Source organism: Brachionichthys hirsutus, chromosome 3, assembly GCF_040956055.1.
Source record: "Brachionichthys hirsutus isolate HB-005 chromosome 3, CSIRO-AGI_Bhir_v1, whole genome shotgun sequence".
Lineage (NCBI taxonomy): Eukaryota > Metazoa > Chordata > Actinopteri > Lophiiformes > Brachionichthyidae > Brachionichthys > Brachionichthys hirsutus.
The window spans coordinates 7,231,381-7,255,511 of NC_090899.1; the positions used below are offsets into that span (position 1 = coordinate 7,231,381).

General features: G+C 44.8%; 1 protein-coding gene across 1 annotated transcript; it reads left to right on the plus strand.

Annotated features, from left to right (window-relative positions):
- Positions 1-2,776: 2,776 nt before the first annotated feature.
- Positions 2,777-23,857, plus strand: nkd2b (NKD inhibitor of WNT signaling pathway 2b). Its single transcript, XM_068760333.1, has 10 exons — positions 2,777-2,801; positions 2,913-2,939; positions 3,029-3,120; positions 20,252-20,312; positions 20,591-20,718; positions 21,527-21,622; positions 21,791-21,932; positions 22,294-22,366; positions 22,494-22,615; positions 22,732-23,857. Exons 1-10 carry the CDS (start codon positions 2,777-2,779, stop codon positions 23,319-23,321), a joined length of 1,356 nt encoding a protein of 451 aa, XP_068616434.1. The 3' UTR covers positions 23,322-23,857.
- Positions 23,858-24,131: the final 274 nt, after the last annotated feature.

Genomic DNA, 24,131 nt, shown 5'->3' on the forward strand with positions numbered 1-24,131 from the left:
TCAGCTGTTGTTGAGGCTCCCGGTTCAAAGCAAAGCAAACCTATCATTTCTAAAATCACTGATGTATCCTAACCTTTAAAGAGACTATGGCTCACATGTGGTTTTTAAGATGGTTGTTAACATCATGATCCACGTAATCTGTACAAATAAACACGACACCCAGGATATGTGTGCTTCACACGGCATGACAAACCTCTGGGGATGAACCAAGCAACACAGGCCAGGTCTGAACTATCCTGAATCTCAAATAGTTACTTCTTACTTGAGCTCTGAGGCTTTTTTTTTTTTTCTGTCTCGCATTCCATATGTGTATCATCCATTTAATCAGGAGTACAAGAAAGAGGATTAAGGAGAGACGCCTTGTAAAGAGGTAGAATCCTGGGAGGCAGGCTGCATAAAGATAATTAGGTATACGGCGGGCGAGTGAGATCAAAGAAAGCTGCCATCAATGAGCTATGCTAATGTAGCTCGTCCTGTCAACCACAGAGGCTGATCTGAGAGTCCTGTCTGTGATTGACTGGGAGAGTGATGCCCTGCGCATCCATCATGGTGTGGCAGTGAAACTGGGACACTATGATATAGTGCCTCACCCCTCCCATAGACGCTCCTCCACTAGCAGAGAGTATATGTCTAATTCCGTTCCGGCAGGCAGAGCTCTGATGAAGTGATAAATGATAAATGACAGCACGCACGCCGGAGTGTGCGAGTGATTGACTTAATCGGTATAATCACACCTTAGGTCTTCATAATAAAACGATCAAAGGGTATAATCTCTGATCCTTTGAATGTCATTTGTGCAGCGTATTTACCAAACATTGCATCTGCGCTTCTAACAGGTTTCCTTGAGCGAATGGACAATAATAACCTTTGACATTTGTTCCACGCTGTACTTTGACACGTTGCAAAAGGAAAACAGACTATAAAACTGCCTTTGATGTCTGCACGCACTTCCTTGAAAAACAATCTATTGAAGTATTTTGGGACAAGTAAGGCACAAACCTACAATATTATGGACATTTTAATATACCACTGTATGGACTCAGATAAGCAGCATAATTATCATTAGTTAATAAGAAAGCTAATAATCCTTTAAACTGCTCGGTCCCACACTCGATTCACCTCTAGAACACTCCTCTCCTCTCCTCCATTCCTCTTCCCATCTCCTCCGTTAAAAAACAACTTGGATCCTGCTCCACATGGTCTCCTGGACACACAGCACATCCACCTTTCCTCCTCATCATCATGTCAACCAGCTCTCAAGCTTCTTCCGTCATCGTCCCAACATTCAAAGTCCCTACTCTCAATCCTTCTTCTCTCGTTGCTGATGCATCCATCCTCCTCCTCCGCCTCTTTGTCTCTGTCTTTGACCCACAGTACTCCAGGCAGCATCGTCTTGCCCCGTATGAATTAAATAAATGTAACTCTGCTTCATATATGAACACAAAAGCCTTAGGACATATTAAATTAACTGTTTAGACTAAGAGTCTATTTTTGAACATCACCATATGGTGTTAGATTAAATGATCCTCGTGAAATCAATGAAATCAAAATGATTCGAAGTGTCATCGACATCTAAACTACTCGTAAAAGCATGAATGAAAAGTGCTCCAAGGAAGAACGCGTCTTTACGCGCAACGCCGAGCTGCCAAACCAGTTCTCAGTTCGTCAAGTTCAACACAGCATATCCAGAAAATATGTAAATGTCATTTTCAAAACAAAAGTAGTGTGAGGCAAGGAGAAACGATCCGGACTCAGACAACGCTAACCTAATGGTAATACACCATTAACCCTTGACTCCTTTATCATGAAGTCATAATCCCTGGGATTATTCGTCTGACGCCTCCTCGATCTGGATCCACACCAAAAAACAAGTCTTTCTTTCGGAATCCAAAAATCTTATGAGTGATGTTCAAATGAGTGGAACGCCTTATTAACTTCATGCTCATTATGCACGACATCAGGTGGTGCACAAGTAAAATGATGAGAAAAGAAAACTCTATCTCACAATGTCAAAAAATCAATAAAAAATAAAAACAGAATAAACGCATCGAATAATATTTATACTTGTTTATGTAATATTTATTATTTATTATTTTACTGATGGACATGACTATCTGTTTTCTCCTCAGGACTATCATTGGTATTATTGTCATCACGGCTGTTGTTGTCATTGTAATTATGTAATATTCTATATCTATTTACATCCCCTCCTTTATTATTAGTGTTTCATTTTCTGAGTAGTTTGCAATAGTCTCTAAATACATTATATGTATTTTTTTTATTAATTGTTGCGAAATTGCTTTGAAATGCATTGTTGGACAGACATTAGAGCAAGAAAGTGTTTTTTCCACCCTTAATAAAACCATTGAATGCAGCGCATAAGTCTTCCTTATTTCACGTTATTGTAACTGTTTATTGTAAAGAATGTCGATGCAGTATTTTATTTTGTAAAGGCGCGAGCCGGAAGCACCGTCTGCATCCTGTCCGGCTTGACAGGCGCGTCCTGATCTGTGCGGCGTTCAGGGTGCTCCCAGTCAGTTGGACTGAAGGGAATCCCGGAGGCAGACAGACTCTGCCGCGTCTCCCTCACGCATCAGCTACACGCGTTTATCTGGCTCCTGCACAGACGCGATTAACCCTTCAACGACCATTTAATCAATGACCCGCCGGTGAAAGAATCGGGAGTTTCCACAATGTGACCATGTTGAGTCAGTAACTGCGTAATCCTTGTCCGGTCGTGCAGAATCTTCATTGATCTAGAGGAGAAGGGCTTAAAATGGGCAAACTTCAGTCAAAACATGGTAAGAAATGCTGCAGCTAAATGTGAAATGATTATTATGTTTGATTTGTAAAAATAATCATCTTACTAAACTATTCTGTGTTTTGCGTCACTGCTTCTGATGGACCTGCAGCGTGTAAGCGCAGAGAGAGCCCTGAAGGTGAGCGCGCATCTCACTGTGTAACAGACGAGCTGCTCGGGCTGTCCCCTGCTGATCGACGTGTTGTGTCCCTGTGTCCCTTGTCTCAGGAGACAGCTTTGTGGTGAACGCCTTCCTCCGGAGAGGGATGGAGGAATGCGAGCGGTACAGCGCCTCGGATCACAAGCCGAAGAACATGCAGGTATGGAGCATCTTGCCTTTATTTTGAGTTTACGTTCACTTAAAAACATCAATCTCAGAAATAAAATCAGCCCCTTTTTCTCCTTCCCCTTTGATGATCACAATTAAATAAAGAGTGGACTATAGTTTTTCCTTAATATCTTGGAAGACTATGTGGAAATATCTGAAAAAGGACATTATTTGAATGCTGGCTAAAGATAAAATTAAAAACATGAAAGAATTTGATTGTTTTAATGGCACAGTTCCACATTTTCCTGTTATTTTTTTAAATGGTATAACAGCTTTACGTGAGTAAGATGCGTTATGTGAGGAGCGTGTGTGTTTGCATTTGCTGAGAAAATGAGTGTGTCAGTTTCCAAAGGTGATTTGAGACCAGGAGAAACCGTAGCCGCCTACATGCGTGAAGAAATACACGTCTCCTTCAGAGTTAGTTGTTCTTTCTGTCACGTCAGCGCTTATTCCCCTGCCAGCATCATTGGATGGGGTTATGACAGCCACTCACACACACATACACACACACACACACACACACACACTCACACACACACATTGGATGTAAAGGTATTTTCTCTCTCTCTCTCATATTGAGGGATATGAAGTTTGCCCTTGTGGCAGCTGGCCTTCGTCCCCCCCCCCCCCCCTCCCGTTCTCGAGTCGATGCCAGTGAGCTGCCCTCGGTGGCAGAACTTTACATCACTTCAATTAGCGTATCCTTCTGAGAGACCACAGGCTCGCAGACAGACACTGCTGGAAGTTCACGCCGAGGCACTGACAATGTGGGAGGTGGGTGGTTGTAATAGTGGAAGAGTTATAGGTTATATCGGGGTAATAAACCCACCCACTCGTGGCAAATTAAAAGAGAACGTTACTCTGCTTCACAGGAGTCTTGAGCTCACACTCCCCTGAAGGGAAACCACCAAAGGCATAAGTATGGCACGTATTAGTATGGCTGGGCCCCGCCCTCACTCCTATCAAAGTCACGCTTGTGATTTATCTTGCCTTTAACTCACCCAACACTCGTTTTCTTTTTTCCCTGCTTTGTGGCAGGCTCCAATGACAGGATGCGAACAAAACCGAAAATAAGTTTGTTCAGGCGCTTGCTACTGTGTGTGTGTTGCTGTAATGTGTGTGTACCATTATCTGAAGCAACGTTTCTACACCCCGAGGTGACGATGAGCTCGCTGGAGACAAACTGGAGATAAAGTGATTGGATGTTTTTTTTTTTTTTTTTGACCGGTCAACTGACACAAAACCAGGTGACTTTTGAATTAAAAATACAAAAGTTCTCATTCCAGCTTCTCCAATGAAATGATTTTATTCCTCCATTCATCCAACATTATGGTATTAAGGATTATTTTTTGCCAATTGACCTTTTTCTTTTAAGCTTTGGACAAAGTTGGACCAAACATTTCAATATTTGAAAACTTATTCTTCTGGAAGTTTTAATGAGCATCTCTCAGTATTTTCTCCATATTATGGATCAAAAATGATTATAGGTCATTGTGAAAATAAGTTGACGAAAGATAGATGCCGTCTCCGATCTTCTTCGATGTCCGGACATTAGAGCAAGCTTAAACAGTCCAAAGTCAAAGAGACCCGTAGCATGTATGTCATTTCTTGCGACGGTTTGACACTTAAATATCAACTTCAGCCACATTTCCTCCTCCTGAGTGTTTGGCTCTCAGCAGATAGCAGCGTCTCCACTCAGTCCTGGTTGATGAACAGCACAGACTGTAGTTATGATTTGGTCCAGGAGGAGATTGGCCCCAAACGTGCTGTTTAGCGCTGACCATCCCCCTCCTCATTGTTAAATAGGGGGGGGGGGGGGCAGGATTCCTGAGCTGTCTCTGGCTGAGACTTCAAAGCGCGGAGCTGGGAGTTATAAAAGGGCTCTGATATCAGCGGAGCCTCCAAACGCTTACCCCTCTATCCCCCTTTTTCCATCCTCGGGGATGGGCTCAGGAAAAAACCCAAAACAAGTTCCAAACTTGTTTAGCTCGATGAATCTCCTCAATGACGCAGTCGTTTTCTACTCATTATGAAAGCTTTACCACAATATAGTAAGCAATAACAAAAGATCTGAAGACACGTTTCAGCTCTGATATTGCTGCAAAGTGGCATCCGACATCCAGATGTGAGGCGTCTGCTCTTATCTACCTGCTTCCATTAGTGGAAGCTTCGGCTCACCTCTGCAAACACAAGAGCCTCAAACACACAACCAGAGCTCTTCATTCTGGAGCTTCGAACAGACATGAATGGATCCGCAGACAATTTCTTTAATCCGATCAGAGTTCAGATTAAAATTATGATCGGATGCACTGTGTTCATGGACCCTAAAAAATATTGATCCGATTAGGACATGAGCAATTTTACCAAATATACCGGAAATAGTAGTAAAAGAAGAAGCCGTGGCGATTTCCGTTGTAAACCAAACATCGCTCCGCCCTTTCCTGCTTGCAACGTGATGATGATGATGAATATTCAGCATTATTCCGTGCGTTTTCCCCGTGTGCGCTGTTACGCTGCGTTATCTCTTCCAAATGGAGCTGCACTATATCCTCCAGACCGCCCTTTTGTCACAGACATGCGCAGTAAGGACGGGTTGTACCGAAATTTCAGAATAAGTGTTTTCACGCGCACTGATCGGATCATCAATCGGCATAAACCACCCCAATGACGGAACAATTCAAACTTTCAGGAGCAGCTTTTGTGTCTTAACTTCTCACAGTCTGTCAACATCTTAAATTCCACAACAACAATGGTTTTTTTTAAATCCACTTAATAATAATATTCCACTTCAAAAAAAAAAAAAGGTTGTGTTAGGAATTCTGTTGGATATAATGATGTGCCAAAAAACTCAGAGACGCAAATTTATTTGGACTTTTTGGAGAGTTACGTAGCGCCTCACCCCTCCGTAATAAATTGAGTTTAAGAGCAGCGTTCCCAAGCAGCTCACTAAAATAACCATAAGCTAATGTTTTTTCTAACATTCATTTGGAATCTCTGAATAAAACTTTCCCCCCACATATATATAAATCCCAATTTGGTGATCCTGCTACAAAATGGATGTTATGTTTGAGCATCTTTACCATGGGTAAAGTTGAGTGAGCTGTATTTGATTTAGATTTGAGGCTGGGATATCTGAGTAATGGCTCTGACCCTAAATGACGTACTATATCATTTTTTTTCCCAGTACACAAGGTTGTTTCTCTTATGTTTTACACAGGTGTGTACTTGATACAGTTATGAAGCTTGAAGGATTCTTTCAAGAAATATTCTTATCAGCAGCATCTCCTTACTTTTTCACATCCAACTTCTCTTACATCTACAAAAAAAAGGGGGGGCGGGGGCGGGGGGGGGCTGTCGCTTGCAGGGAGCAGTACATGGTGGAAAAGAGACAAAAAGGTGTGCTCATATATGTACCGCTTTTGAAGCGACTTGAAGGCATTCGCAGAGTTTGTTTTTTTCCACCTCTTTTTTTTTTTTTCTCTTTTAAATTGGCTCCTCAAGAAGGAGAACTGTGAGCCTTCATCTCTGAATGAAAAGCATGTGGCTGGCATCCAGAACAGCGGGGTCTTTCAGCACAGCCCTGGCAGACATCTGTTCCTGGTTTGTACAGCAAAATCCTGGAGCGGGGAGGAGGGGGCTGTGGTGGAAATGGGGTGGGAGAGGAAAAGAGGAGAGGGAGGAGAAGGGGTGTTTGAGCTTGTGTTTTTTTTATTTCACGGGGGGAGACATTTAAGGGGTTGTAAAGGTATTGGCGAGGGGGGGGGGGGTAATGGAAAGCCTCATCTGCCTCCACTTCATTGTTCAGCTGAATGTTGATATCGCTTTTATTCTATTTTAACTTCTAGCAGCTGTTAAACAAGTAAGTCACGCCCCTCTCTTTAGGCTTGTTTTTATAGTTAGCATTTGTCAAGAACAAATATTCGCTTCTCCGTCAGAGCAAACACCTTCGCCCCGGTTGGCGCTGTTGCTCCTCACAAGTGTGGGACGCTTGTTTTACCCTTCATGTGGGATTTCTTTCAGGGACTCACCTGTGAGCGAGCGTCCACTCCTCCGTCACTTCTTGTCTGCGTTTTTGTGAGTCAATGACTGACTGAGAGGCAGAGAGGAGGTTGTGTGGCATTAGATCACCACTCACACATTAAATGTTTATTTTTCTGAGGATATTTATTCAGCCTGAAGTGTTTTTGAAGGAGTCTGCTGCACACGTTCTCACTTCAACTCCCCCGTGACCTGCACTCATGAAAGGAACGAGCCCTCTCTGGACGTCAGGGGGAATCAGAAGCCGCCTCACACGCCACGCAGAAAACCAGAGGCCGTTTGCTCATTCTCCCCAGTTGGCAATCCTAAAATCAAGGAATTGATTATTCTGCTCAAACTTAATCACTTTCTTACTCAGAGCTCGATAATTATTAGACTTGTTCTCTCCGTGTCCATGTGGGCTCTCTCCAAGGTCTCCGGTTTCCTCCTGTTTATTATATTCTAGTCTGTGTAATGCACATGTTTACGTGGTAATGATTAAAACCATGACTTATAGGAGGGTTCTGATTCGGCCCTTTGTCGACACAAAGGGCTGTGAGGAGTTTCCATGTTCTCCCCGTGCCTGCGTGGGTTCTCTCCGGGTTCTTCAGCTTCCCCCCACAAATTAGCAAATTAGCCCAATTGGTTACACTAAAAACTGTCCGTGAGTGAATGTTTGTCTTTCTGTGTGTGGCCCTGCGATGAACTGGCGGCTTGTCCAGGGTGTAACCCGGCCCCTCACCCGTTGACCGCTGGGATAGGCTCCAGCACGGCCCGGTAACGGACAAAGCGGTTAAGAGGATGAACGAATGAACCAATCGTCTTGTGGCACAGCAGGCATTCTGACACAGCGGTCCAGAATGCAGGTTAAAAAAAAAAGCTCTGCATGAATGGGAGTTGTAACATCCTGCGTCGCGTATCCTTCCTGTTACAAGCTTGTGTGTTGTGTTTACTTAAACCGATCTTCTTGGATCAAATTCCATATATCTGATAAGCACCTGAACCCCCCCCCCCCCCCCACACACACACACACACAAATGGAGCCCCTGGCATTGTTCTAATGCTGGGCTGTTTTTGGAGTGAGCGCTCGGTAAAGCTCATAACATTATATTTTGTTTGTTTAAGGAAGTCACCACTTCCTGCCAAGATCGATTCCCCCCCCCTATGAAGGAAGAAGGAAACACAGAGTGTCAGTCAGTGAGCTTCGGGGTGCAGATTTCATCATCGTTGGGCCGAGCCGGCCGAGCTGTTTCCCAATGTAGGGCTCTTCCTGCCAAGCTAAGCATCTCCAAGCTGTAGCCTCGTGTTTACGCTACAGACACAGGAGTGGCTTCTAGCAACAATATGAGCACGTATGTAGTTATGCCTGTTTTACTTACCCGTTGAAAATAACTGTTCCAACAAGACGCAGAAGCTTTTCAGTCGTCTGCTTTTAAAGAGGCAGCTTCTCGTGCACACACTTCTCTCACGGCTCAAAGGGGAACGGTCCATATTTAGACAAGGTGAACGGCAGTCCACTGTCTTTTCTTTGTTGTCGGAACGCTCATCTGCAGATGCACAGATTGAAGCTCTGTCGCCTTCGGCGTTATCTCAGTCCCATCGTTGCCGCTTTGAAGTCGCTGCTTTTCATGATATTTATGAGAGCCCCGCTCGCGTGCTTCAGAAGATCCAATGTAGCGTTGCACGACAGGCTTGCAGCCAATCACGCAGCTGGCTGTGAATAAGATGAACTTCCTACCCTGAGCCCATACAGTGACAGTAAATGACGTGGAGGTGCGTGGTCAGAGGCCTCCCTTCTCTGGTCCGTGTCCTGGTGTTCTGTTTGGGGCAGTCAGCACCAAGGGTTAACGTTGCCTGGAGAAAGAACATACCTGAAGCTGGAGCCCAGCGCTTAGCACTGACATTTTTGGCAAAGGCTGCTGGATCCAAGTCTGTGTTTGATCTCAAGCTTCTCCCAGCCAAGTAAAACACCGGGAGACTCAAAGGTTATTACATTTTAGTGTGTAAGGTATGTTTCCACATCAACCCCCCCGCCCCTTAGAAAGCTTTTGCTCTTTTCCAAGTGGGCTTCATTTTGCAAGTCTTAGAGCATCCAGGGGAATATCATATTTGTTTCAGTCCTGGTTGTTGGTGTTGTTATTATACGCTGTCATTACAGCCATTGTTAATTGATCACGTTGTTTAGATTACATTTCCAGTCAGAGCTGTTCATTCTGAGGAGCTAGAGGAGGAAACAGGAAGCTTCAAATTCTTAAACATGGTGAGAAGAGGCATTTCAGTTATAATATGTTTCTGAATATCTGCCGATTGCCTGTTTGCATAAAGAGGATGGACACAGGGATCCCTCTTTGTTATTCTATGAAGTGGAAAGTGGAAAGTTGAGATTGTCTCCACGAACTGCACGAAGGTCAACATATATTCCACAATTCAAATATAAGGGAAACTAACTAAGAATGTGCAGTACACATTTATGTTCTAAGAACTCCATCTTAGAACATAAATGTGAATACTTCTCAGCCTGTCGCCCATCTAAAAACTAGAAAGATCCATTAGCGTTCAAAGAGAACTGTGACGTTCTGGCATTTTGTTAATTTCTTCAGAGTCCTTCAGTAAATAACTTTCACTTTCTATGTTCTTTCAAAAAAAAAAAAGGAAAGAAGCTTTTGGAATAACCCCTGAAACTTCATCCTTGATCCACATTCCTGAACCTGACGCCCTGCTAGGTCTGAAACTGGAGAGCGAAACACCAAACACCACAAACCCTGACTTCCTGTATGCTTTAAAAAAAGCCCAGCGGAGGGCACACAGAGCTGCTTGCATTGTTGCTGCAACCTTGTGATGATGTGTTTTGACGGCGTGATATTTTCTCCATATAGATCTTCTGCTTAGAGTACTTTAAATACTCCAGGTATCCTTAGCCATGATTTAGGGTGCTTCCTCTAGAAGGAGGCAGTGCCATTCATTTCAGTTGATGCTCAAGAACCTTAAAAAATGTGGAATTTACAGCAGAACCGTGTTCATAGGGAAAGAAATGTTACACAATAGCCATCTTTCTGTCTTGACATTTTATATACAGAATGGCATAGCATAAGATTTATCAACCCCCCCCCCCCCCCCCGCCCCCCGGACCCCTGAGGAGTTAGGCATCTTTTCCTCTGTTCTGAGCTCAGCCTCCCTGTTTGGGACCCCAGGCCTGCACATATGTAGGTATCGCTATTACTCAGCTCATAAAACGCCACGGTCCCATCTGAAAGTGGTTAGCTGTTGAAAAGCACTCGCAGCTTCAAAGCGTGGATCTGGACTCTGCAGAGAGCGCTGGCCCGGCCCGGGCCCTCCTCCTGCACATCACATTCCTCTCCAATGGGGAATGGCTGCAAACTTGCTTTTGTTACTCAAGCCTGTTCCAGTCATCCAAACCCTCAATGGGTCTCCATTGAAAGGAAGCGGTTTATTTTTGTCACGGGGGTCATAATTCCTTCAGGGGAATTTAATTTAGGGAAGGAATGATTGCGGAACAATTCTATGTGTGTTCAGCAGGGAAACAAAAGAATGTAGCAGTTATCTCACTCTGCAATGGCGTGTTTACACACCCAAACACCCTTTGTGCTGTTTGTACATGTGACAGAAAGGGAGGGAGAGGATGAAACGGCGCTGAAAGAGGCCACTGTTTCCATTTCCTCTGAAGGCAGCCTTCTTTACCCCCCCCCCCCCAGTTTCTTTCCTGAGCCCCATCCACTTCAAACGCTGACCTGGCCCTGTGTGCCATGTAACATGTTTACCTAAAGGCTCATTTCAAATAAACAGCAGTTCTCCTTGAGATGCCTGCCCCCCTCCCCTCCCCTCCCCTCACTGAGAGACTTTCAGAGACATCTGCTTCACACAAAAAAATAGAAAAGCACTCAGCGAGCGCAGACCTCCGCCAAGCAGCTCATCAGCTCATTCCCCCCCTAATTGGATTTACACCGTCCACATGGTGATATGGATCATCAGCAAAAAGTTGGCTGGGACGTCCAATTAGAAGTTATAGTTTAGTTTAGCACGGTTTAGTTTAGTTATTTAGTCATTCCCGTGCAACCTTCGGTCAGAAGAGAACAGACCTGTTTCACAGAGAACATGGACAATGCAGGTCTGGCACGGGAGACAATAGCAATAATCAGGTGAGCCGGAATTTGAAGGTGATGGGACAATGGGTCACAGGTGTGTCTGCTCCATTCAGCCGATCCGTCTTCTGCCACGCCCACTGCCAAGAGAGAGAGAGAGAGAGAGAGAGAGAGAGAGGAAGGAAATACCACGAACCTGATAAGTTAAATGTTCTCAGATATTGTAGCTCTGTGAAATGTTTCTCTTTAATTATCTAAAGTGCGTTCAAATTTGAGAACCGCGTCATTCTGTCTGCTTCTGAGAATCTAATGTTTCAAGTGTTACGCATCCACACCTTCTTGCTTTTGAGGCAGAAATTGTATTTCAATCACTTTTTTTTTTTTTTTTATCAGACATTGATAAACTCTGTCATACTTTTAAGACTGCCTCCAGAAACACAACTTGCATCTTGGCTGTGGCTTTATACCTGATAATATGAATATAAAAGCAGTCGGGCTCGCTTCATTTAGCTCATGTTTAAATATTCATACTCACTCCGTATCGCCTCACAGGCACGGTTTGAAATCAGCAGCTCTCTGTGCGCTCTGCTGAGTTACCCTCTGCACCGTAGCCTTTTGATCTCCACTTGTGCCATGGATGAATTACGTTGCAGAATTCCACACTGGGGAACAGTGTTTCACACACACACACACACACACAGCCTGTCTGTCGGGCCACTTAAGTGCGCACATGGCAGTTTCAGTCTTTGAGGGAGAAGCTCAGATGTTTCAGTCTCATCGATTTGGGCCTCACAATCTCCACTTGGCATATTTCTGCAACGTGTCATAATCATATATTTTATGGTTTGGACCACGAGGCTTGAAAATTCTTGCCTTGAAGCTACGCTATCCGAAGCAATTCATCAAATGCATACCCGCTTATCCTTTTCCTTTTTTTATGACCAGTAATTTTCTTTGAGAATAATTCAACAGAAGCATGAATGCGCTTTGAATGATTCTGCTGTTGATTTGCCCGTGTGCTTCTTTCCCTTCTCCACACCTCATTTGTTGCTCTCCAGCTTTCATCTTTGTCCCCATTTCATGGGAAGTTGCTCCTGTTATGTACTACTGCATCACCGCTAGCGGCCCCTTAGCAATCATCCATTTCACGTATGCAGGCTCCCTTCAAGTGTTCACAGGATTGTGGAGTCTCTTCGTCATCCTGACACCAGCAGGACTGTATTTTTAGGAATCCTCGGGAAAACACTTGGCATTGACCAACCTCAATCGTCTCGTCTAAAGCCGCTTTATCCGCCTTGCTGGTCACGGGTGTTGCTGGAGTCTATCCCAACTGGCTACGGGCGAGAAGCGGAGTACACCCCGGATGTGTCGCCAGCGCTCACTACTCTTGCCTTTTTGTTCTTGTTTCTCTTGTCTTCATGTTTCACACAAAGTGGATCACACCCTTTTTGGGGAAAAATAGAGTTTAGGTCCAAATGAAACATACTAGGCCAGTTTTTCAGAGAAAGCTGTATGGGTCTCTCTCACACACACACACTGAAAATATGTATCTACTGCAAGATCAAACTGCATGTATAAAAAGGCTTTAAAAGAAAACAGAATTATAGAATATATGCAGGCAGATATAAAAAACTTTTCATACAGAGTGTTTCTATTTCCACTGAGCTAAATAACTGCAGAACATCCCCTCTGCAAAAGAGGCATGAGAAAAACACTGTAGGATCTGGATCTTGCACGTGTGTCGAGCAACGCTTTGTAAAGAATGGATTAATATGACTGAACAAGTATTTACCGTCCGTGTTTCATGGATACTAGTCTGGTATGTAGTTCCATTTTCGAGCTGTCGCCCCCATTTGAAGATGTTTTTTGTTATATAAAGGTGACCTTCTTCTTTGACTTAGCTGTTTACTGCTTCTTACTGCTTTTTAAGTAATTTGGTTGTGGGCTGCACAAACCACATCCTGCCTTTCCATCTTGTGTTTAGACAGATGTCCAATTTTCTTTATTTGTTATTGCATTATCTTTGCCGCTCTCTCAGGCATAGAACAATTCAGACCCTTGTTATGCATTCATGTTGTTGTTTACACCAGACTGGGGCTGGAAATAAGGCACATAAGTTCACGCACTGCTGCTGCTGCTGCTGGTGGTGGTGGTGGCGGCTGATGACTTTGCTGAGACTGATGAGGCTGATAGATATAATGAAGCAGGTGAACGTTCGAAGATTGGGTGGTGGTGGGGACGTGGAGTGACACACATAACAGTAGCATTAATGAAGCAGAGGGGAAAAGGATAGCTGCAAGACGATAGGCTAACAGCAAAGGTGCCTTGCTATCCTATTCAACTGTGACTAGCTGATGAGCAGAGCCAAGTTCTAAAAAGATTCTGAATTCTCTTTGCATGTGCATGACAGGTGCTAATGAAGGATGGTAAATGAAAACTACAGGTGAAGCATCAACAAAAATATTCTTCAGGAATTACATTTCTAATGTTCAAGCTTTTCGACCTGAGTCAAATCACCTCGTGGGGCATTTAAGTGAAACGACTGTCGGTTATGAAGCTAGAATTTGCATCACAATTAGTGTCAGTTAAAGGAATTTAAAATAATTGCGTAAATAACAAGAATGGTTAGACTCAATTGGGTTGCTGTTAGGAAGGGGTGACAAAGTTCAGGTTTGACAAACTGTAACTAAAGAATAGCCTGCAGAAAGCGTTGCTTATAAATACTTTATAGTAGGCGGGTAAAACGAAAACAAACTTTGAAGATAGTTTGAGTAACTGAGTATTAGAGTAATGGATTTGTAGTTGAAGTAGTTCAAACGAATGGATTAACAGTCACAATAACTCGCTAACGTAGTTCAATCGTTTTAAATAGCTTATAGGAATAAGGTATAAATATATGTATAAACGGCTAAAAGGTATTTATATGTACTTGTAAAGCAACTAGAGGGATTAATGCAGCCTTCTATAAATAAAGCAATGGACATTTCAATAAAACTTTAGCCACTTAGCATCCTGTCCCATTCATAGCAACATTGTTGCAGCACGTCCGAGTTGCGTTGCTGAATCCGACATGGGTTTGGTGTTAATCGCATCAAGGAGGTTGAGAAGCGCGACATTTAAAGCATCTTCGGTGCTGCTGCTCTTCCACGCCGGCGCACAGCTGTCCCACGCCGCCATGGTTTGTTGACATTTCTCAATCACCCACAGGAGCATTGTCACGCCTGCTGCTCCACCAGCACTCCAACCGCAGAGCCTCGCCCCTATGAACTGCCAATCCTGGCTTTCAAAGCGGTGACTCAAAATCCCTCACGGCTTAACGAAATGAGCAGTGAAAACAGTGGCGTTGGTTGTTATCTCACAGGTGAGAACTATTATAACTGACATTTCAGGACTGGACGGACAGCTGCAACCCGACTCGTCCTGATGCGAGGAGCGCCCTTCCAGGTGGAAGTGAGCGAGCCGACATGCGTTGTCTGCAAAACTTGTTCACTGCAGCTGCAGCTGACGAAGAGTGAAGAGTTGATTTATGCTAAATCCCTTGCCGTGTGAGCTCATTGCAGCAGATAACTTTCAAACGCCTGTCGCCTTGGACACTCGTGGAGACTGATTGCCTGACTGCATGAGAGGTGGAGTTGCTTTGGAACATAATGGGATCGGTGCTGAAGCCACCTCAGCCACTACCTGGCATTCTGAGATCCAGTATGTTGTTTAAAGGGCCTGTGGAATGTGGAACAAATCCCCTTAGCTTTATCGGCCCGGGGCGCGCTCCTCATTGGCCCAGGCGTAAGAGCCAGGATCCTGCGCCGGAGCGTACAGAATTTCACATAAAGGCCAGAAACAGAGGAACATCCCGTTTGAGTCTAACCGCCCGTCCCAAACCAGCTTTGATATTCTGGCACCTCACACTCACTTCTTTCTTGTTTTTCAGGCTGTGCTCGGCTGTTGGAAATCCTGACTGTGTATGTCCTGTCCTGTCTGCCTGATGTTGCGGTGTATATTTAATGTAAAAAAAAAAAAGGATCAATTAGTCTTTTGAAATCATATTGTTTGCTAAAATGTTGATAGAGTAATGTCATAGATTTATAAAGTATATTTAGTGAGACATTCCCTGGCCACCGTACGTTTGACTGTTAACTGGATGCATGTGGGTTTTGGATTGTTAGTTAACAGAACATATGAAGTAGCGTTATATTGTGCTGGGAAACGCTTTGTTGATGACAAAAAGTGTGAAAATTATGGTAGTTTTCGTTCACTTACAGTTTTATATCATCAGCTTTAAAGCACCATTATTGTCCATGGTGCAGTCATAATGTGTGTGTGTGTGCGCGTGCGCGAGTGTGTGTGCGCTTAATTTCATTTTTGCGATGTTAAATTAGAGAATCATGACACACATTTTGAGTTTTTGTCTTTCATGTGACTACTTATTTAATTCTACTCCCTCCATAATCAAATCAACGTAGCTAAGCTCAGATTCGTGCGCCTGATATTAGTCACTGGTAGGAAACGCGTGGTTTCCAAGCCTTTACAGTAGCCGCCTGTGTGACAGCTGAGCGGAGGGCAGGGCATTACATCAGGCTCCTATCAAAGCCCGCATTAATAAAAGGCACGGTGATTACAGCGCCGGTGACAGATGCAGGGTGGACAGCCAGTGATGCTAATCTGTGTTTACGCCATCCAGCAGGTCATAATCAAAGGGACGGAGGGATGAGTGATCGAGTGGATGTGCGGGGTCTAGTCGCTCCTGATTGAAGGGGAGAGGGTGACTTTTGGTGATTTACATGTGTCTCTTACATACGCAGCCAAGTATGCTCGTCTCTCACCACAGCTGTTGTTACACAAGCAGCAAAGAGGCTTCGCCCCGGTGATTCATGTCCCGCCAAGGGACAAGTCTTGCCTCCTGTTTGACCTAAGAGAGAGTGCCGCTACCTTGAAAGGGCCGTCTTGGCCACAAGGGGCCAGTTCAGATGAAAGGCTATAGCATTCTGATCTCATTTCCATTCATAGAAAGATATGCCCTGGCACCGTGATATATAAACAAAATACCCAAGTTAATCTGCAGTGTTGGGTCTCTGCTGTCTGGAAATGGCGAGGATTAAAAAGTCTAGGCTGTGGGTTTTTATAGGCTAATCTTTCCATTTCTCTGCTTATGACAGTCCCTCAATAGCAATAAGAGTGCACAGTTTGAAACGAAGTCACAAAGGCGAGCTTTTAACTCGTCTTTCTATCGATCGATCATGGTCAAGTCCAACCTTATGCACAATACTTTTTGTTTTATTGATCGCCACGCAGGATTAGATGAAGCCATTTGTCTCTGACTTGGACTGAAAGCTGAGTCCTGATTCTGTTCACATATTGTTCTTTTACTGTCTTGCAAGAGAAGAGAGAGAAGTTGTGCAACTCCTCATGATTTCCGCCCCAGCCCCCCCCCCCCCCCCCCCCCCTCTTTGCACCCCTTCATCCCCTTTATTTCACGCTGCCGCTTTTCAGTATAACCGCTCACATCTGGTTTTGAGTCAAGGCCAGGTTGGCTTCTTCTGGAATGGAGGGCTTTTATTTCTCAATGGCCCCACGCTCTCTCTCTCCAGTTTCATTCTGCGGTAAAGAGTATTGCAGTTTGTTTACGAGCTGGCGTTCCTCTCTTTATATTAATTCTGCTAAATCCACATTCCCATCACTTGGGAATCCCACAATCATACCTAATTACTGGCCAAGTGGGAGTTGCAACGCTGCTCGACTGGTGGTCGTCAAGGTTTTTCCTGTGGCGCCCTCCCAAGTGTCGGTCCCAGGTGAAATTGTGTTTCTAGAATCTGTGCAAATCCTGTTGAGCTCTAACTGTTAGGATCTCAATGTGTCTCTCAAGACACCGTCTGCATCCAATTAAGGAAATAAGGGAGACTGTTAATCTTAGTTTGGACAAAGAACAGTAGAAAGCGCAGGCGCCTCGCTCTTGATTTGTATTAAACGCGCAAACTGTGCGTAAACTAATTCCGTCTGTGTGTGAAAATAGGTGCGTAAAGTTGAAAACCACGCAGTTTCAAATTTATAGTATTCAGGCACCACCCTGTTCTTGTTTTTTTTTAAACTTTCAATCGTGTATTCGCACTTTGATTTCCACGTTTCATTACCTGAGGCCAGAGGAATTGTGTCAACAATGTTAGCTTTCCCCTGTTTTTTTGCGCTTTTCAAAACCACTTGTGCGTCGTATAGTTTGAAGAATGGGTTTAAAGAAGCGCGTGTCGGTCTATTTTAGGGGCTGAGCTGGAGATGGCGTAGGGAGAACAAAGGCATGCAGTGTTTTCCAGCAGGAGGATGGGTGGTAGGCTGGGGGGTTGGGGGGTGGGGGGGGATGTCTGATGTCACCTGGTAAGGAGCTATATAAGCTACTCCTGGTTACCCTATCCCACATAAAAGTCTGGCAGGCGTCTGAGGCTTTAGGGAAGCTTGGCAGAACCGCTGCCTTAAACAGGAACTAAACATCACACACGTCTCTCATGTCGCGGTGTCTGGGAGACAGAACCGGTTTACACCAAACAGTCGCTGCATATTTCCAACGCAGGTTTTTTTTTTTTCTTAAAAGACAAACCGAGGTCTAAAACATTTCCTTGTCACTCGAGCTGAAGGGCCTGTCCCACATCTATGTGGCTTTCCGTTTGTCATCCCCGTACTTGATGCTGTGGAGACGCAGATATTTTTTGGCTTACAGGTGTGCAGCGCTGGGCGGAAACGCTTCAGAAATGCCAACACGCTTGCATCGTCTGCAGAGCAGTTGTGTGATCGTTAAGTGAAAGAATGAGAGCTGCTGGATGCCAGAAAGCAGAACTTTAATTACACATGTGGCCTGCAGACTTGGGCCCGACACCGTGGGCGATGTGGATGGAGATGCCATGTGTTTAGACATTAACTGCAGACTGCGGTCAGAACCAGCCTTCTCTCTCATTAGTTCCCCCCCTATGGATGTAATGAGCAAGGAGGTGGCGGATGGCGAGAAAAGCCATGTGTTCAACGCGAGGACCGCCATTGCCTTCCTCTTGCAGTCTGCAACGTGTCTGCTGACATCTGCGTTTTAATTAGGAGACGGCGCTCGCTGGTGGCGGCTGGTTGATTGATTTGTTTCATTATCTTTGACACTGGATCCTGCTTTTATCTGGAGGTGCTCATACCTCACGCTGCTCCCTCCCGGGAGCGAGGATGAGAAGGAGTCGGTGGTTCTTTGATGCTCCTCAGCGTGTCAGTGTGAACTCCTTCCTCCTCACTCACTGCCCTTCATTAAGCGACTGTGGCACAAAGCAGAGAGATTAAAGCGTCCGGTGCAGAAAGTAAACAACGACTTGGCTGCAGAGACCACAAAAGATGGAAACACACACACACACACGTCTGACTAGCAGGCCTGCGTATTTGGCGATTAAAGACCGATGCTTGTTTAGGACCCAGGGAGTGGCACCAGTTGTCTCCACCTTTCCCAAAAGCCTCCCAGAATAAATAAAAATCCACCTCCACCCCGCCCACTGAGCACCCAGGGACTGTAACCCACGGGGAGACCATGTTTTTTCTTTTACAAACCACAGTCTCCTCTGCTTCTCTCCTCTTTGTTCTTCTTATCATTCCTTCCCGGCACTTTCAGATTTCTTTATTCCTTTCATTTACGTACTTCCTGCCCCCCTCTCCCGTTTGCCTCCTCTTTCCCTAAGACTCAGATTCCTTTGCTCTTTTCTGTCTCTGGCGGCCAATTTAGAGGGCGTCCGAGCCTTGACCCTGACACTCAGCCGGATCCCCCCCTCATCAGCAGTGAAGGTCAGGGCCAGATTAGAGACTGGAGGTATCATCCTCTGAAGTGAGGAGTAATCACAGGTTCTGAGATTGTTAAATAGAACCACAGACCCTGGCGGTGTCATTAGGCTCAGAAAGAGGGGAAGGGGAAGGGGAAGGGGAAGGGGAAGGCGAAGGGAAGGGGGGGGGCTTGTTCACCTAAACGCATGCAGATGTTCAGATTCTGACTTGACCCTCAGCTCTACTGAAGGTACACGGAGTTCTTTTGTTTTGTGTTTTGCATCTATCTGTTTTTTATTTGTCTCGTTTGGGGGGGGGGCACTGATTCAATCTGGTGGGATTTTATTTCAAAGTGTGTGTGGAGCAGCTCAGAGGGCCGAGAGTGACGTAAATAAGATGAATCATTTGTTGTTTAAATACTTGTGGCTTAGGCCGCTGCTGAACTTAACTGTCATTGTTTCCACAATCCAGTTGTAATTAAAGAATGGCTGAGCGTGTGTGCGTATGTGTGTGTGTGTGCACGCGCGTGACACCTTGTTGCTTTTCATTGTGTGTGTGTGTGTGTGTCTTTGCACACATGTGTTGGGGTTATACATCGTGGTTCTGTTTTATGCACACTATAGATTACTCACATATGACAGGGAGAACCCCCCCCCCCCCCCCCATTTCCCCTGCTTTTGTTTTATGGAAATGGCGATGTGTATTTAATCAGTCCCATCCGATCATGGAAATTTCCATCTGGCGATTGCTCTCTATTCAAGATAAACACACACATGTTGCTGATAGCTCATTGTGTGTTGTTGTTTTTTATTACCTAAATGCCTTACGGTCAAGTTTTCAGTGATGAAATGCAGCAAAACCTTTTCCTAAACTCTGGGTTTCTTTCTTCAAACCCGTCTCATCGAGTCCAGCAGAATGAACGTAAACAGGTTGGCTCAGAGAGAGAACTCAGACGATGAAGTGCATTATGGGTCTTTTTTGATGGATGCGAGAGGTCTGTTTGAAGCTTGGCTTCGGTCGTAGTCGCTGTGTCCCAGACACTGAAACAATAAGCGTGCAGATGTTCAAAGCGTTTGGCCGTCCCGTCCTCTCCCTCTTCATCTAAGTAGGAACTGCTTTAGTTTGTTTTCTCTGTGTCTGTGGTCTGAACTGTAGATTCACTTACATCTCTGACCCCCTCTCTTGTCCCCCCCCCCCCCCTCTCTCTCTCCCCTTTCTCCACTTGTTTCCTTGCCCCAGGAGTTTCCAAATGGTGACCTAAAGGAAGGACAATTCACAGATCAACACTGTCCCCTAGAGGGTAGGTAGAGAAGGATGTGTTTTTACTCGTGTAGAAATGATCTGTGAATATTTGGCTCCAGAAAACAGATCTGATGCTGCACAAGAGAAGAACATCCAATACACAGTTAGCATTTAAAAAGTAACTGTTTATCTGTGATCTCAGTAAAGTAAATATCAAGATGTTTCTGCTTGCATGATTTTAATCTGCAGATTTAGAAGGTGTTGCCTAATCCTAATCTCTTTCATGAGAAGCGACTGTTTTCTGCCTCGGCTTGACTTTGCATGCTGCGTTGACAGTGATCCTTCCTCCGGAGAAGGCCGATGGCTGCAATCGGTACCTGCGCTACCTTCACCCGGACAACGGCGAGCCGGAGATTCTCAGAGACACGACCAAAACCACCGGGAAGAAACCCATCAGTCTGGATGTGAGATTTTACACGACCGCTATTGTTGCAAATGGGCGTAGTCCCCATTATTCATTTCATATTCGTTTGTAAGACAGTGCACTTTAGGTGTGTGTGCAGCATGAACGCACAACAAAGGGGTGACGATCCCGGCCTGTTGTGCAGGGAGGGTGTGCTCACAGCAGGGGCACACTGCCAAAGATTGGTAAGGTTTGAGTGGCTCTCAGCACATTGATAGGCTGACATTGTGCAAAACATATTCTCCTGTCACACGGTTATTAAGCAGCTTTATTGACCTCAGGGCTCAGCACGCAAAACAAAGGATTCTGAATATGTGTGGCAAAGAGATACTATCCAGTTCTTTTTTTTTTTTTACCTGCAGCCACCTTATCTTGTGTCCTCTTGAAACGTTCTCAGACCAGGGCTTTCTACCTGTTTCACCATCTCTCCTGAGGTCTTTGGTAATCCCAGAAGTCCAGTTTTTAAGCAGATTTCTTTGAACTTTATTTTTTTAAATTTTTTAATTTTATTTTTGCAGTTTTAATAATGTTTCATGGTTATGGAGATCTTTTGATCCTTTGTGTTGGAGTTTTAGTTTACTTGAGCAGGCCAGAGGCAACATTTAAACTGATCAGTATAATCAAACATAACTGTGATTAAGTTATGACATTAATGATGATGACATTGGATGTACTTTGCTGCCCCCTGTTGTCAGATCCAGAGTATGTCTCAGATGTAACATAAAGGTCCTCACTGCAGATGTGTGGATGTAAGACGTTCAACTGTTTATGCATAATCTGTAAGTTTAAGTACACGTTTGTGTTCACAGGACTTGGAGTGTGACGTGTCCGTGGAGGATGATAACCGTCAGGAGTGGATCTTCACACTTTATGACTTTGACAACAGTGGGAAAGTTACAAAAGAGGTGTGTGTGTGTGTGTGTGTGTGTGTACATACGTGTGTGTGTTTTTCATATGTAGTGTTTTTTTTTTCTGTTGGTCTCAACTCAACCTTCTTCATGTTAACAGGCTATTCTGTCTAAGGTGAATCTAAAAAGAAAACCATACTGAAAGTGTTTTATCTGTCACAATAGGACATGTCCAGTCTCATGCACACCATCTATGACGTAGTGGATGCCTCTGTGAATCACTCCTGCCACAATAAGAGCAAGACTCTCCGTGTCAAACTGACCGTCTCTCCAGAGCCCAAGTGTCACAGAAAAGAGGCCGGAGCAGGTAAATGACAAACGGCATTCCATCTCAGCCGTGAGGCATGAATCGATGCTGTGGACCAGCTCGACCTTTTTCTGCATGTACGTAGCTTTGATTCAGAGACTCAGATTTGTTACTTGGTCAATTCCCCATTTAGTGTTACAGGAAAGGGATCATTTTCAAGTTATCTGGTTTATATTTCTGGACCTGGCACATCTTAGATTATTACCATTGTAGAAAATAAACACGAATTAACAATTAAAGAGATTGGCAATGCAAATCGGATCACTTCAAAAGAACGGACTATGTTTTGTGTAAAACAAGTTTCGAACTGTAACGGTGCAGAGGAACTGATTGTGAGGATTCTTCTACTTTACATATTCAGATCGCTGTCACCAGGAAGAGGGGCGTCCTGCTGACAAGCGGCTGTCCTCCTACACCAATCCAGTCCACAGCAAGTATGCTTTGCTAAGAAGTTGCCGTCTTTGTGCATTTTAATGCCCATCTTGGATTAATCAGATTCAATAATTGCCAGGGTTCCCATTTGTCCACTAAACATGACATTTTTCTCACTTTTACCTCCAGGGGACAGACAAACGAGACGCCAGCGACTGACGGCCAGCATTACTGTGTGGATGAGAACACTGAGAGGAGGAATCACTACCTGGACCTGGCAGGTATAGAGAACTACACCTCCAGATTTGAAGGTAATTTTTGCTCTGATTTCTAGCCTGCATGTTCTCAAAATACTCTGACGGCAGTTTGTGTGGCTGTATATTTATATTTATATATATATATGTGTGACAATGTGTCTCTCATTCAGGAACCACCCCTCCCTTCCCACCTCAGGAGACTCATGGCCGGAGCTCTCAGAGCCAGAGCCGCTCGCGCTCCCAAGAACCAGAAACCCAATTTGTCCACCACCGTCGCTCACAGGTTATGAGCGATAGCTATAACCCCGCAGAGTCTCGGAGCAAAGGTGCACAGTTCATCAAGTCTCCCAAAGGAACCTACAAGGGAGGCGGAGGGACTAGCGGGGCCACAAAATCCACTAAATGCCACAGCTACCACCCACCTCAGCAAACCGTGCTGCACAGCGGCAGCACAGCAGGACATGGGGGTCAGGATGTGTACCACTTGCCACATCAAGCCCAAGCCTCTGGCTACCACCAGCACCCTTTGCAATACAGTCACAGCAAGCGCCTCAGAGCAAAAGCCAGGGAAGCCATGTCCCCGTCCAAAACCCTGCAGCAACCCCCTGTGCCCTCTGTGCTGCCAAACCTGGAGAGAGAGCAGGTGTCAGGTCCACCTGGGAGCCCAGGGTTTGTGGTTCCCATGGCCCAGCGTCATGAGCACCACCACCACCATGAACACCACCACCACCACCACTACCATCATTACCATCAGACATGACCGCCCACAGTGTGCAGAGACGGACACATTACAGGACCAACCACACCAGTCTGAAGGACTTAGCATCATCCCAGGGGAGTCGCCTATGTCTCTGTCCAGGATCTATTTACTCACCTCTTTCAAGCTATACGAATATATCCTGAGATTAGATGTATGGGGAAATTGTTAAGTGTGATGACAGATGCTAGCGGACCAGAAGGATGTTTTTTTCTGAAGTTATTGTGTGATAGCAGAAATGTGTGGCACAGTTTTGAAGTTTTTGTGGATTTCTTTTTTCTTTTTGCTGGGACTGCTGTGATCACCATGCTACCCATGTCCATTCAGGGTACAGATGCCGCAGCAACAGATCGCATGACCTTCGGCGTGGCATCTTTTCCTTCCTGATGCAGCCGGACGAAGTCCTGGAAGCTATATTTTAGTGTAGGTGTGTTGTTCTGTGTGAGACCTTTCCAAACTGTGGATCTCAGGTGTAAAGGTGCTGCTGCTCTCAAGACTTTTACAGAGGCTTCGTCCTCTCGGAGGCCTGATGTGGACTGTGAGGGGTTTCCTGTTTGGGGACTTGGGGGGGGGGGGGGGGGGGGGGGGGATTTAAAATTACCACTGCCAGTTTTAATGCAAAAATATTTAGCTAAATGTATAAAACAAAATCTATATATGTAAACACATTTTACTGTAATATTATTATACTGTATGTGCATATTTCATCATGGGTATAATTATGCATATATGTATTTTGTCTTTTATAAATTTTAATAAACATTATATAATTCATATTGCGGAAACGGTTTTGATGCTGCTCAAAACACTTGA

Excerpts from the sequence above, each read along its gene's own strand:
- nkd2b (XM_068760333.1), top strand. The coding sequence starts at position 2,777 with ATGGGCAAACTTCAGTCAAAACATG. Across the intron at positions 2,802-2,912 it reads CAAACTTCAGTCAAAACATG|CGTGTAAGCGCAGAGAGAGC; the intron begins GTAAGAAATGCT and ends ATGGACCTGCAG. Across the intron at positions 22,616-22,731 it reads CTACACCTCCAGATTTGAAG|GAACCACCCCTCCCTTCCCA; the intron begins GTAATTTTTGCT and ends TCTCTCATTCAG.